Consider the following 15492-nt stretch of genomic DNA (forward strand, 5'->3'; position numbering starts at 1 on the left):
TTTTAGGATTATTTGTTCCATTTCTTTGAAAAAAGTTGGTGGTGTTTTGATAAGGATTGCATTAAATGTGTAGATTGCTCTAGGTAGCATTGACATCTCCACAATATCTGTTCTTCCAATCCATGAGCATGGAACGTTTTTCCATTTCTTTGTGTCTTCCTCAATTTCTTTCATGAGTATTTTATAGTTTTCTGAGTACAGATCCTTTGCCTCTTTGGTTAGATTTATTCCTAGGTATCTTATGCTTTTGGGTGCAGTTGTAAATGGGATCGACTCCTTGATTTCTCTTTCTTCTGTCTTGTTGTTGGTGTATAGGAATGCCACTGATATATGTGCATTGATTTTATATCCTGCCACTTTACTGAATTCCTGTATGAGTTCTAGCAGTTTTGGGGTGGAGTCTTTTGGGTTTTCCATATAAAGTATCATATCATCTGCAAAGAATGAGAGTTTGACTTCTTCTTTGCCAATTCGGATGTCTTTGATTTCTTTTTGTTGTCTGATTGCTGTGACTAGGACTTCAATACTTTATTCACCACAGTCAATTTTAGGACATTTTCATGTCTCCAGAAAGCAACTCCAAACCCTTTAGCAGTCCCTCCCCATTCCCATTGCCTGCTCCTCCCCCCAGCCCTTAGGCAATCACTAATCTATTTCTTTCTGTATAGATATGCCTGTTCTAGATATTTCATATAAATGTAATCATACAATAAATAAATGTCATCTTTAATGTCTGGCTTCTTTCACATATAGCATGTTTTTAAGGTTCATCCTTCTTGTACAACATACCGATACTTCATTCTTTTTATTACTGAGTACAACTCCTCATTTGAATGTATCACTTATTATTTATTCACACATCAGTTGATGGACACTTTAGCTGTTGACCCTTTCGGGCTATTTTAAATAATGCTGCCATAAATATTTGTGTACGTGTTTTTGTGTGAGCATATGTTTAAAATTATTTTGGATATAAACCTGGGAGTGGCATTTCTGAGTCATATGTTAATTATATGTTTAACTTTTTTGAAGAATTGCCAAACAGTAGCTGTACCATTTTATATTCCCAACAGCAATCTAATAGTTCCATTTTCTCTACATCTTTATCAGTAGCTGTTATTTTCTGTATTTTTTGTTATATTCATCCAGGGGAGGTGAAGTGGTATCTCTTTGTGGTTTTGATTTACATGACGTTTTTGGCTAATGATGAGGATCTTTACATGTGCTTATTGGCCATTTGTATATATCTTTGGAGGAAAGTCTATTCGGATCCTTTACTCAGTTTTTAATTGAGTTGTCTTTTTATTGCCATAGGAGTTATTTATATATTCTAGATACAAATCCCTTATAAAATATGCTATTTACAAAAATTTCCCTGTGTTCTGTAGGTTGACTTTTTTTTTTATTAATTAGTAATAGTTACTGAATAAATAATATATGTCAGGCATCGATCTAAGCACTTTCCCTGCAGCATCCCATATTTAATCCTCACAGCAGCCTTGTCATATGGATACTTCTTTTTAAAATTAATAATCTTTATTTTTTTAGAGCATTTTAGGTACTCAGCAACATTGAGCAGAAAGTACAGAGTTTCCATATAGCCCATGTCCTCACACACAGATAGCCTTCCCTGTTACCAACATTCCACCCCAATGGTACATTTGTTAAAATTTATAAGCTTGCATTGACATATCATTATTATCCCAGGTCCACAGCGGGTTCACCTTTTGTTCTCTTGATGGTGTACTTTTAAGCATAAAAGTTCTTAATTTGGGTGAAATTCAGTTATCTCTCTTCTTTTGTTCGTTTTGCTTTGGGTCTCTTATTTAACAAACCATTGCCTAATCCCAAGGTCATGAAGATTTATGCCTTTGTTTTATTGTAAGAGCTTCAAAGTTTAACTGTTAAATTTATGTTTTTGATCCAATTTGGATTAATATGTGAGGTAGATGGGTAGGGGTGCAACTTCATTCTTTTGCATATTGGATGTTCGGTTGCTCCAAGACCGTTTGTTGAAAAGACTGTTCCTTCTCCCATCAAATTGTCTTGGCGCCTTTGTTGAAAATCACGTGACTGTAAATGTGAGGGTTCACTTATGGATTCTCAATTCTATTCATCTGTATGTCTGTTGTTACACCAGTGCCTCAGTGTCTTGATTACAGTAGCTTTATAGTGAGTTTTCAAACAGGGAAGTATGGATCCTCTAAGCTCCTTCACTCTCACCACACACTCAAATTCTTCTCATTTCCCTCTCATACAGTAATTTTAAATTAATATTAGTTGTTTTAATTATTTTGATTATGTAATCACTCTTCACAGTTGAGCCATGTAATATATCTTATTTTCCTTTCCTCTACAGTATTCTGTTTTACCTAGAGTTCGTGAATCTTTTTTTATATCCAGCCACAGAGCCTTCCCCCAGTGGTGAAATTCCTTTCAGTACCTTCAAGCACATTAAGTATTCTATCAGTTATGTATATGTAAAAATCTCTTCCAGGTCTTTATGACCTGTCTAATCCAGACTGGTTTCTCTAGCTTTGTTCCATAGCTTTGGATTTAAAAGACTAGTTTTTCATCATCATGGAAATTTCTTTTGCCCTTTCTCTGTTGGTACCTTTAGTCTTCTTGTCTCTTCCCTTCGTCCCTATTTTGGTGGAGCAGGTTTGCTAAAATCTTCCTGAAATTTTGACAGTATTGCTCCATTGTCTTCCAGCTCTTAGTGCTGTTGTTTAGAATTCTAGTGCTGTTTTCATTCTTGATTTTTTTTTAATAGGAAACCCATATTTTCTCTGAAATTTTGTAGAATCTTCTACTTGTTCTTAGTCTTCTGAATTTTCATAATGATGCACCTTGGTGGGTGTATTTTTATTCTTGTATTGGGCTCTCAGCATGCCTGGAAGCTTGTCTTTTTATTGGGGAAATGGTTCTTATAATTTATTTTGTTGGTAATTTCCTTCCTTCTGTTGTTTTATGTTCTCACTTCTATTACTCCTGTATAGATGTTGTTCCTCCTGATTTGAGTGTGTCTCTCTTTATCTTCTCTACTATTTTCCATTTCTTTGTCTTTTTACTTTACTACTTTCTGTAGATTCACTGAACTTTTCTTCTACCCATTTAGGTGAAATATATGTTTATGCTTTCTTAATTTTAATTTCCATGAGCGCTTTCTTATTAATGTTCTTATAATCCCCTGTTTTTATTTAATGGATGCAGTATCTTCTCTGGGGATTTTAGTGATCTGATTGGTTTGTTTTGTGTGTGTGATTTCTTTTTACTGTGTATTCTTTGTTTCATTGCAAGTCACTTGTTTCTGTTTATTTTGGCGTCTAGTTTTCATACTAGTAATTTTTTTTGAGATCTCATAACATTTGCCTGCCTGCTCACATTTAAGGGATAGTACCCGAAAACTAATGGGAAAATTTAGGTGCATGAGTGTAGCTTGTTGACTGTGATCTTCATTTTAGGATGATTTCACTGGGACCTTAGCTGATCCCAGTGTTGGGATTCTTCGGTCTTTCCTCTAGGACTGACCACATTTCCAAAAGAAAGCTCAATTCTGTTATCTAGCTTCCAAAATTCTAGAAGTTATATGGGTGAAGTAGGGCAAAGGATCTCATAGTCAATATTCAAGTACATGCTTAATCCACTGATAATTAACTCTAACCCTACTCTCTGTCCAGTATCTCTCAGGCCAGAGACACGTTGTTTTACTTTCTGCAGAGAATAAACCACTAGTTTTCTGGACTGGGAAAAGAACAATCATGTGCCTCAATAGAATAAGGATTGGTCAGGATGCCCGACTTCACCTCACTCACAGACTGCAACCTATTTTCCTGTTTTACCTTCATGTTGCTTCCAGTGCCGTCTGGGACCATCATCCCAGAGTCATGTAGTATAAATTATGTTGCTTCTAAGCCTTGTCCATTTTTTCTCAGCTTCCTTAGCAGTCTGTTACCAATTATTCATTTGCTTGCCTGCTTTCAAAATTAGTTTCTGTTGTCTCTTCTGTTAGATATTAGTCCTTATAGATTTGTGCTATTTTAAAAATCTCTTTATTATCATTTTGTGGAATTTCAGGAGATAGTGAAAATGAATGCTTATGTCCAATTTACCATCTTCAACAAAAAAGGGACTCTACTTCTATTTTTAATTTCAAAGGCTTCACAGTTTTTCTTTGACCTTCACTATAACCCTCACTTGATTTGTTTTTAAAAATACAAGAAGCTGTCTTAAGTGACCTTCATGTAACTGGCATGCCAGATTAATGAATGCTCTCCATTTCCTCTGTAAAATACATTATGGATGCCCACTGCAGGGACTGAAAAGCTACCTTGGAGTATATCTGTACACTTCTGCTCCGCCAGTGGAATTTTGTGTGTGCTCACAGGGGTCAGTTAATTCCATTTTAAAGAAATAGAAGCTGGAAAGAGTAGTTGGTACATTATGGGTGTGCTCATATAAGAAAGATATCGTGGAAGTCTAGTGGGCCATATCAAAAGTTAATGAACAAGGACACATCATTTTAAAGTAAAATGTGTATGCTTTATATCATTTTTGTTATGATCCTCTGTTTTCAGTTTTCTGAGTTAAATGAACAAGTACTACCCAAAAGAGGCTGCATAACAGCTTGTTTTCAAATACCATAGAAAATCATTATATCCTATGGGTCAAATGACTGATTCTGCCATGTTGCATGCTGAATTTTCACATACTTAACAAAATAATTGTTTTTGTTTAGTTCCAGATGTTGAAGTGAAAGGAGAGTGTTCTAGCTATTATCTCCTGTTACAAGGTAATGGCAATAGAAAATGTAAAGCCATATTGATTCACTCAGCCAACCAGATCAATGGCTCATTTGCACTCAGTTTAATTCATGGAAAGATGAAAGCAAGGACAGAAGAAGCCAAACTGAGTAAGTGTTAATTTTAGGTGGAAAACATTTTTATATTTGTTTGTATATGCAGTTAACTTATGTGGTTTTTGATGATTTTATTTTCCCCAAACTCCATTTCACTTTCATTTTACCTTTTATTTTGAACATATTATAGCATATATGAACAATTTAGAGTACAGATAATTAATCCCTTTTTCATTATATTAGTAAAATTTAGTAGGTCATCCTTTGATTCCAAATAGGAAATTTTTAGTATTTTCCACTTTATTTATTTTTAAAGATGTTATTTTTTTATTTCATAGAGAGAGCTTCTGTGTGGAAGCATGAGGGGGTGGGGCAGAAGGGGAAGCAGACTCTCCACTGAGCAGGGAGCCCGATAAGCAGCTAAATCCCAGGACTCTGGGATCATGACCTGAGCTGAAGGCAGATACTTAACCGACTGAGCCACCCAGGCATCCTGTTTGTATTTTCCACTTTAAAACACAGAATATTTTTCTATAATTTATCTCTCATTTTTACTTACTTCCTCTCAAGCATCTTGTTCCATTTTATTGCCCATCTTTTTTTTTTTCGCCAAGTTCCAAGTTTTGGTTATCCATCAGTATATGACAAACCACTCCAAATTTAGCTTAAAAATGACTTTTCATAGTCCTGTGGGCTGACCGGGTTCAGCCTGATGGTTCTATTTTGAAGTCCCACTTACGTTTGCAGCCACATTAAAGCTGGGGCTCCATTCACTTGAAGACTTAATGGAGCTTGTTGTATAAGATGGCTTCTTCACCCACCTGTTGGCTCCTGGGTTAGGATGGCTGGAGCAGATGAAAGCTGACGTTCTCTTCACAGGCTCTTTTCTCACAGCCAACTTGGGCTTCCTTACAACACTGTAGTCTCGGGGTAGTTTGATTTCTTACCTGGTTGCTATCCTCTCTTAGAGCATTGTTCTAAGAAGCCTCCAGGTTTTTTGACCTAGACTGAACTCATTCACTGTCACTTATACCTTATTGGTTTCATAGAGCTAACCTGGATTCATTGTGGAAGGACTACACAATGGGTGAATAGTAAGTGTGGTTGATTGGGAGCATCTTTAGAGACTAGCTGCCATACTCCCTCTGTGCTTCGTGTAGGACTTTCAGTAGCTGAGGCCATAAAAGAAAATATGATGGGGGAAATTCTCCTCTGTTACCTAAATTCCCTCAATTTAAGAGGCAGGTCAGAGTTTAAAATGCAAAATAATTTAGTATGACTAATTTCTGCCTCTTAATTATTATTTTGAAATAAGAGCAAGAGAGATGAGTAACTGGCTTTTATTTTTTAAAATTATATAATAACACATTTTCTGGGAACTGAAATTATTGTCCTAGAACATCCTTAATACTTACTTTTCTATATTTCTCAGGTTTTCCTTTTGACTTCTTGTCACTTCCACATTTTTCTGGCGAGCAACTTATACAGAGAGAGAAACAGTTAGCTAATGTTCAAGCTTTGGCTTTGAAAGAATGGCTGAGTAAGTAATGATTTGTACATTTCATTTTACTATAAGAATGTTGACTTGTTCAGATGCAATGCATTGTTACTGTCATACTTTTTCTTACTTTGTCTTTTAGGTATAATGCTCATTTGCAGAACTATTCTTGATAGAGGTGGTGCAGAGTAGAAAAGGTCTGCAGCCTTTTTCCACCAGATTCAGAATCTTCCTATTTATTTATACATCGCTGATAACATTTGTAAAAGTATATTTTTTAAAGACTTATTTGAGAGAGAGAGAAAGAGGGGCGGAGCAGCAGAAGGAGAGGGAGAGAGTCTCAAGCAGACTTCTCACTGAGTACAGAGCCCGATGCCAAGCTCAATATCACGACCCTGAGCCGAAATCAAGAGTCAGATGCTCAACTGACTGCACCACCCAGGCATCCCTATAAAAATATTTCTTTAGGAAAATTTTATATTCCATTCTTTTTAACTGTGTACTGAAAAAGGTAGCTATGGTTTTTAAATTCTGATTAATATGAATTTTTTATAAAATTCCTCATTTTGTATTTTTGGTTGTACCAGGAGGATAAAGACTACAGAAAGAGGGAAATACAACTACAGAGAAATTAATATGCTAACTTGAGCATTGATTCTTAGACTTTAACCATGACTATTAATAATAACACATTTCACATATGGGCCGAGTAAAGTTAGCATTATGGATTTTTCCTTATTCAGGAAATTAACACTTTTTCCAAGGGTCATAGTTTAAGGTTTTACCTCTATTACTGAATGTTTAGTTGGTATCAGTCTTAACATTTTTTAATAAATAATCATTCAGTAGTACCTAATATAAACTTATTTTAAAGTAACTGATATGGAAGTTTTAAGAAATTGATTCAAATTGTGAGGCTCTTTAGTAGCATATGAAAAAAGTGATATTAGAATTAATTAGATACATTATAAAATAAAAACTATCATCCTTTTCTTTAAAAGCATTTTAAAAATATCTTCAGTTCAGTAGCCTATTTTATTCAATGGAAAATAATTTTAGAATACTTGGTCTCAATTATTCTTTAAGAATTACCTACTTTTTCAGTTGTACAAATCAGGGTGATTGTGTAGTCTTGAACTTCTCCAACCATTGATTTTTTTTTTTTTAATTGTATCAGTGATATTAGCTCAAGGAAAATATAGGTAGAAAGGCAAATCAATTTCAATAAAAAGTAGTACATGTTAAAACCAAGAAAAAGAATAAATACTGGAATAGTATTTTTGTGGCTGGAAAACCTTTATTTCAAATATCAACCTGCAGTATTATTTACCTCTTGACTTTGTTCTGTCCCTGCTAAACGCGTCGTCAGGCCCTGCTCCCTTGCGTTAAGCCTTTTGCAGCTCTTTGTTACTCAGTTCCCTCAACATCTCCTCTCTCCTTCCTCTTCACCTCTCTTCCTCACCCTTCCAACCCGAAAATCTGCCAGAGTGGGAGAATAGGTTGCTCTCTGAAGCTGACGCTTTTCTGCTTTAGGTAGGAAGAGTTAGCCCTCCTGTTTAGGTGGGAAGGGAAATACCGACAGCTCTAACTAGACTGGGGCCTGCAGGTGTGATCGGAAGCCCTGCTGCGGGAAGAGGAAACGGAAGTGCTCAATAAATGCTGAAAGTGTAGGAGCTCCAGCACCTGTGCCGTACCGCAGCTGTAAGGATGCCACAGCTCTCCGCAAGGGGCAAGGACAAGGAGGGGGCTTAAAGTTGGGGGAAACCTTACCGCTAGTGCTGCTAGAGATACCAGCTTTAGGCATATCCATGAAACGACCAGTTTGCAGTCCAAAGCATTACATCGTGATGAAAATTAGTGATCCAGTTCATCGGTTTATGATGGAAATACTTGCTGAACCAATCTCTTCTCTACCCAGAGAGTCAATACTGGATTAAAAATTGGGGGTAAAGTTGCATCTGTTCAGAATTCCTGTATCTCCAAAGACAAGAAAATGACAGCAAAACAAAGTTTCTGATGTAAGAATGTCTGAGTGTATTTCAGTGACTTTCAAAGAAGTGAAATATAAATATAAAAGTAGTGAAAGTGGTATAGTTAATTTACACATGGTGAAAACTAATGTACTAGGAACAGCTTTCTTTGGAAAAAAATCAGCAATTCAGAATCAATACAAAGATTATAGCCTTTGCTGTAAAATAAGAAGTTGTTCAAGAAGATTTTTTTTTCAAAATTATCAACAAGACATGGAGTAGACTTACTGTCTCCCCATTATTTCTCTGCCCCAGTACTGAATCAGAAAGAGCAACTGGAAAAATTTGCATGAAAATGTACATATATTATCGAGACCCTTTGTTGTTTAAAATAACACAAAAATCAAAGTTTCTGTTATGGTTTAATTTTTTAGAATAATTACTTCCAGTAGTTTTATTTTTTAAAAATTATATTTAATAATATATTAGAATGATATAATTTTATAAGTTTTTTTACTTGATTTTTTGGTAGTTTGTAACTTTTTGAATTTGGAAATATTAAATATTTTGTTCTACTGATTTTTAAAGAAAAAGTTTAAGAATGCTAGACAATTTTTAAATAAAAGACTATTCAGTATGATGCAAGACAAATACCAAAACAACAGGGTTGTCATTTTGCTCCAGTATTGCAGTCACTCCTCTGAGTTCCCCACATCTGTTTTAAATTTATAGAACCTAGTACAAACCTGATTGACACTCAGTCTCTGGTACTTTTGAATATTCTACTCTATCTTTTTCTTTAATAGATCCTAAGTTATGGCTAGCTTTTTTAGGAATAGTATTCTTTTGCTGATTCATTTTTAGACTTTAGTCCAATATTTTTCTCCCAAAACTTTGCCACTTGTGTGCAGATTCATTTGTGTAGAGAATATTTTTTTGCCTACGTAAATTATTCCGCTCATAACCTTGTTAAACTTCGTCTGTTTCCTCTTTCTTTTCCGGTCATTAAGGCCAGGAGGAAGTCTTACCCCGCTCTCCAAATAGTCCAATTTCAATAATATAATTGACTGCCTTAATAAGCATGGTCCGGTTCATGATTTAAGTTTATTTTTAACATTAATAAAAATGTAGAGCTAAATTCTGAAGCACATTACCTATTGTGCATCTTTCAGATGAAAACAAACCATTGATAACTTTTCGTTTAGAATGGCTCCCAGCAGATTGTACAGAAAATAAAAAGCTTCATTGCTTTTTTTCTCACTAAGAAGATGTAATAATAACAGCATATTTTACAGTCTTACTTTACCATTACTAATGTTCTTGAGTGCAGGAACCATGTGTTACTTACCTTGGATCACAACTGGAATGACCCTACCAATATCCACATTGCTATGGTGGGATTTTGCAGAGGCATCGTTGTAAAGCTGATGTTCTAAAGTAGAGCCTCTAGGCTGGCTACTTCCTTCTCAGCCTACTTTCTTGCATTATTTATGTTTCAGCCTCATGTGGTAATGGGTTCTAATCCTCTGTGTCTGAGGGCACAGCACAGTGCTTTGTAGACAGTACCTAGTAAATGTTGAAGTGAATTCTCTGTGCATTTACAATTTACTATTTTATTATAGAAGAAAATGTTATTAGTCCAGAAGTGTTTTAAAAGTGTAATATTTTTATAAAAGTAATACATGGGTCTAGTTTAAGATGCAAATGGTATTGAAAAACTTCATGTGGAAACCACCAGTACCCTCCTGTCTGCTCTCCATCTTTTAGTCTCCGTCTGTAGGCAGTGACCCGCAGCTGTTCCAGCTGGTTTTCCTAACATTTCCTCCACTGTTGTTACTAGTATGTGTTTGCTGCTGTTTATTAATTTGCCAGTTTCAGACATTATCTTATCATCTAACTATGAAAGATAAACATTTAGCTTTCTCATATCATCTTCAGTTTCCCTTTCTACCCTTTACAATGAAGTCATGAATTTTGGTTAAATCCGTGGTTAGTTTTAACATTATTATCACTATATACATAAGTTTACCACTGAGTCATGTAATATACGATGATTATCACTCTTTTGTATAATCTTTCTTTTTCTTATGGTTGATGATCATTTTTAATTTGCCCATTCCTCTGTACAGGCAAAATATTTTTTTTTCAGATTTTATTTATTTATTTGACAGAGAGAGAGAGATAATGAGAGCAGGAACACAAGCAGGGGGAGTGGGAGAGGGAGAAGCAGGCTTCCATTGGAGCGGGGAGCCCGATGTGGGGCTCGATCCCAGGACACTGGGACCATGACCTGAGCCGAAGGCAGACGCTTAATGACTGAGCCACCCAGGCACCCGTGGAAAAATATTTTTTTTTTTAAAGATTTTATTTATTTATTTGAGAGAGAGAGAATGAGAGATAGAGAGCACGAGAGGGAAGAGGGTCAGAGGGAGAAGCAGACTCCCTGCTGAGCAGGGAGCCCGATGTGGGACTCGATCCCGGGACTCCAGGACCATGACCTGAGCCGAAGGCAGTCGCTCAACCAACCGAGCCACCCAGGCGCCCGGAAAAATATTTTTATGTTTTTCCAGAGGCTCCAACATTTTTCTACACACTTATCATTAAATTCATTGTATATCCAAACACAGCAGTTCCTTTTTATTTCTTTTTTTTTTTTCAGAGTGTTTAATATTTTGTTCTGATAACGGAACATCTTAGAGACTTCTCTTTCTTCTTCTCTTCTTTTTGAATCTCCTTTTTTCTAGACCAGTTGTCCTTCTTGGATTACTTCCTTGTTTGGTTGGAGCATATCTTCCAGTAACTACTTTGAGTAAAACTTTGTGGAGCATAAATTTTTTTAAGCTCTTGCATATCTGAAAATGTCTTTACTTGACTGATAGGTCTTAAGGAATCCTAGGTTGAAAATCATGTACCTTCAGAATTTTGAAGGCATTGCTTTATTATCTTCTGTGTGACTGTGTTCCTATTGAGAAACCCAATTCTATTCTTATCCTTTATACTGTTTTATTTTTGGTTTCTTTGTTTTAACCCCTTTCTAGAATGTTTATCTTCAGAAGGTTTGGCCCTGGAAGCTTTACTCTGAATCATGGTTGTATGGATTCTCTGTCCTCTCCCTCCGTCCTCAATTTATGAAGCTATGTATTTGATGAGCCATTTCAATAGAAGATTCACATTCTTAAACCTGAAAACTTTAATAATTTTTCTTTCCTTTTCTGTTTTTTTTTTTTCTTTCTAGAACTTTTATTAGTTATATAAAAAATACCTGGACAGAATACCTACTTTTCTGGGCCGAACACCTAATTTTCTTTCCTATTTCCATATTGTTTTCTTTTTGTTCTAGTTTCTGGACAATATCTTCCATTTTATTTTAAGCCCTTTTATGGAATGTTTAAAATTTGAGCTCTCATGTGCTTAATATTTAAAAGTCTTTTCTTGTTCATCATCTGTTCCTTTATTAAAGAATCCTGTACTTGTTTCATGGGGTGTAGTATCTTCTCTTAGTTCTACGAGAATATTAATTATAGCAAGCTTTCTTTTGTTCCCTGCAGTGTTTTTGTTTCTGCTGGGCTCCTTTTTCCTTTTTGCTTGCTTTAGTCTCTCTTTTTCATCTTGGACTTTTTCTCTTTTGAGCATCCCAATAAATAAACCCCCCTACTCTCCCAAAGTTGGAACCAATTGAGAAATAAAACTAAGAAACACACTGATGGAGATAAATAACAGATAAAAGCTGTATTGAAGGATATGACTTTTTAAATCTATGGCCAGGTGAGTTTTCTGAATACCCAGAATTGAATTCCTCCCCCTTGAATGCAGAACTAGGCAAATGAAGATCAACCCTGTGGGGTAGGGTTACCACATTGTAGAGAGCATGCATCCTGAGGACTTGCTAGCTCAGAGGAAAGTTGGAGAGAAGGATCTGATTAGAGCATGCCTTGTTTCTTTTCCAAACTAGCTCAGTGAGTTGACGGGAGAGAGATAGGAGCTAGAAGTGTTACTGGATCAAAGTCCTTCCTTATATGTGTAAACATAAGACTATGGAAATGCAGGGTCCCCTCTTTCCTCAACACCTTTTTTTTTTAATTCTTTATTTAAATTCAGTGTAGTTAACATATACTGTATTATCAATTTCAGGGGTAGAATTTAATGATTCATCTTTTGCATATGACACCCAGTGCTCATTACATCAAGTGCCTTCCTTAATGCCCATCACCCAGTTACCCCTTCCCCCACCCATCTCCCCTCCAGCAACCCTCAGTTTGTTTCCTAGAGTTCAGCATCTCTTATGGTTTTGCCTCCCTCTCTATTTTCATCTTACTTTATTTTTCCTTCCCTTGCCCTATATTCATCTGTTTTGTTTCTTAAATTCCACATATGAGTGAAATTATATGATATTTGTCTTTCTCTGATTGATTTATTTCACTTTGCATTATACCCTCTAGTTCCATCCACATCATTGCAAATGGCAAGATTTCATTCTTTTTGATGGCTGAGTAATATTCCTATATATATTTATTTATATATAAATGCCATATAAATACACACACATGCATACCACATCTTTTTTTTTTTTTTTTTTTTTGCATACCACATCTTTATGCATTCATCTGTCGATGGACATCTGGGCTCTTTCCATAGTTTGGCTATTGTGAACATTGCAGCTGTAAACATCAAATCACTGTGTTCCTTTTTTTTTTTTAAGATTTAATTTATTTGTTTGTCACAAAGAGAGAGAAAGAGAGAGCACAAGCAGGGGGAGTTGCAGGCAGAGGGAGAAGCAGGCTCCCCACTGAGCAGGGAGCCTGATGGACTCGATCCCAGGACCCTGGGATTGTGACCTGAGCTGAAGGCAGACACTTAACCGACTGAGCCACGCAAGCATCCCAAATCACTATGTTCCTTAAATGTCTGCTGATTCTTTTCTGTCTGTACTGTTTTAAACGGGAAGCTTTACATACCTTGCTCTAATATACTGTCTGGCAAGCTTTAGTGTAGAGTGGTAGAGTGACAGGTCATCCTGGGTGTGAGCTCCTATCCCTACCTGCACTTCAATTATCAGGATGAAGCTCTTTCCTCCAGGGGCATTCAGTTTTTCAAAAGGGGGACTCCTTTAATCTTTCTAGTGGAGCATTTATAGCTGCCAGCTTTCCCACTACAGGGCTTGGAATCAGACCTCTCAATATGTACACTTCTATTTAGTCCCCCAGTTTTAACCTCAGTTTCAGTGCTACCTTTCAGTGTGCCTGATGCTGCATGGGCTGGGACTCCTTTTCAGCTTCTACCAAAAAAAAAAAAAAAATGAGAACAGAGTCTCCTGGCTGTGAGGGCTGGAGGGTGGGGTAAAGACCTTGAGTTCTAACTGCTCCTTCCCTAAACATCCATCCATGCATCCTCTTTTAGCCTGCCTCGCCATCATCTTCCTAATACCTCATAGTAGTGCCGCTGCAGGAACCCAACTGACCCTCCCTCTGCTGTACCAACTCAGCTACCACTCCACCATCATCTTATCTTCCAAAATGTCCAAAACTCTCATTATTTATTGTTTCTGCTTTTGTTGTCCTTTTTTAAATTCCTTTGCTGTGAGTTTAGGTTTTGGGAAGGAGAAGAAACAGATGGAAGTGGCCAAGCTACCACATTTAACTCGAAGTCTTACAGGTTTTATTTTCACGTAAACACCAACATTCTTAGTGCTCCATGGTATATTCTGAAAACTTGCAAACTTGCCTTTACCATTCATCACCTCATGGTGTGAACAGATTACTCTATTTTTGTTTATTGCACATAACTGGAAATTCTATCATTACCTACAAATTGGGTTAAAATGAAAACCTACATAGGAATGTTGATTTGCTGGAGAAATTCAACTGTTTTACTTTTGAAAATATTTTTCATGAAAGAGTAGTAGATGCACTTCTTCAGAGTCTTTAAAATAATAGTTATATGGTTAATCATACTGTTCTGTTGTCTTACAGAAAGGAGAAAGTTGGCAGAGCAGCCTGAAGTAGTTTCTGTTGATGAACTCAAAAGTCTGTTAATACTCACAAGGGAACGCTTTTTAGATCATTTTGATGCCTTTATTCCTAAAACAATTCCAATAAAGACAGACAAAATTAAAACCTCCAATATGTTAAATGGTAAGTTTTTTGTAAAATACTGGTTCTTTTTGTATGTATTTCTCATCATTTAAACATTAAAAAATTTCTGTCACTTCTTTCATTAAGCATGTTTAATGTAATTGTTTTTGAGCAGAGGGAGAAGCACGTTAAGGTGATTCCTCTTACTAATTTTACTAAGCTCCTAGAATGGGCAGATTTCTATTAAGCCATATTTTCGTAAGATGAGAATAGTAGAACCTACACAGTAAGTTGACTATAGTTAAAACTACCTACAATAAGATGCTCTGCATTTGCCATTCATTGTAGCAGGAATGGTCACCAAACTTCACTGAAGAAGCGGGAAATCATTTCTATATTAACTTGCAACTCTTTGTCTTTTCCTGGTTCCTATTCTTGTGATGTATTTGGATACAGTGAAGCTTTACAAGATCTAGCAGGAAAGCATTTGATGATTGCCTGGCATTTTAAATGTACAGGGTAATTTTTTGTTTTTATTCCATGAGAATCATTTTTATTCCATAGGTTAATAAGAAAATGACCAAAGAGTCAAGTTAACAGTAATGTTTGTGGGGTGCCCTTCTCTGTTTGACACCATAAAGGTACACAAAGAAGTAAAAATTTGGATCCTTGACTTTCAACAGGTTATGATCTGTTTCAAAAGTAAAATATAAATACAGCACGCAGTGCTGTTTCAAGAGCCCAGGCTCGGGGGCCGGCGTGCCAGGGCTCAAGTCTGAGTTTTGTCACTTGTTCTCTGAGTGTCGTTGGGCAGTTATCCCACCTCTCCCTGCCTCTGTCTCCTCATGTTTAAAATGGGCTTAATAATATTACCCACTCACTAGGGTTATTGTGAGGGTTAGACGAGTTGATGCATATAAGAACACAGTAAATGCCAAAGAACTGTTAGCTGTTTGTATTATCATGATCGTCATCATGACGTATCAGTACGAATGTTCAGTAACAGTGCAGAGTAATCTGACAGGTGTTGGAGACAGTGCAAGGTTACTTGTAAATGGGGGCATGTGTTCAGTAAATGAGAGACACAGCTTCTTG

General features: G+C 36.2%; 1 protein-coding gene across 6 annotated transcripts in view; it reads left to right on the forward strand.

The window, feature by feature from the left end:
• The window catches only part of MTBP (MDM2 binding protein), a 76810-nt gene that overhangs the window by 28230 nt on the left and 33088 nt on the right, over positions 1-15492 (forward strand). For all 6 annotated transcript variants that reach the window (XM_025871048.2, XM_073893162.1, XM_025871049.2 and 3 more), the window contains 3 exons: positions 4739-4912; positions 6291-6398; positions 14296-14457. In XM_025871048.2, the coding sequence (XP_025726833.2) occupies positions 4739-4912; positions 6291-6398; positions 14296-14457 (444 nt within the window). The remainder of the gene's footprint in view (positions 1-4738; positions 4913-6290; positions 6399-14295; positions 14458-15492) is intronic.

The sequence above is a fragment of the Callorhinus ursinus genome, unplaced genomic scaffold, assembly GCF_003265705.2.
Source record: "Callorhinus ursinus isolate GAN/ISIS: 27379988/994484 unplaced genomic scaffold, GSC_fseal_2.0 scaffold5, whole genome shotgun sequence".
NCBI lineage: Eukaryota > Metazoa > Chordata > Mammalia > Carnivora > Otariidae > Callorhinus > Callorhinus ursinus.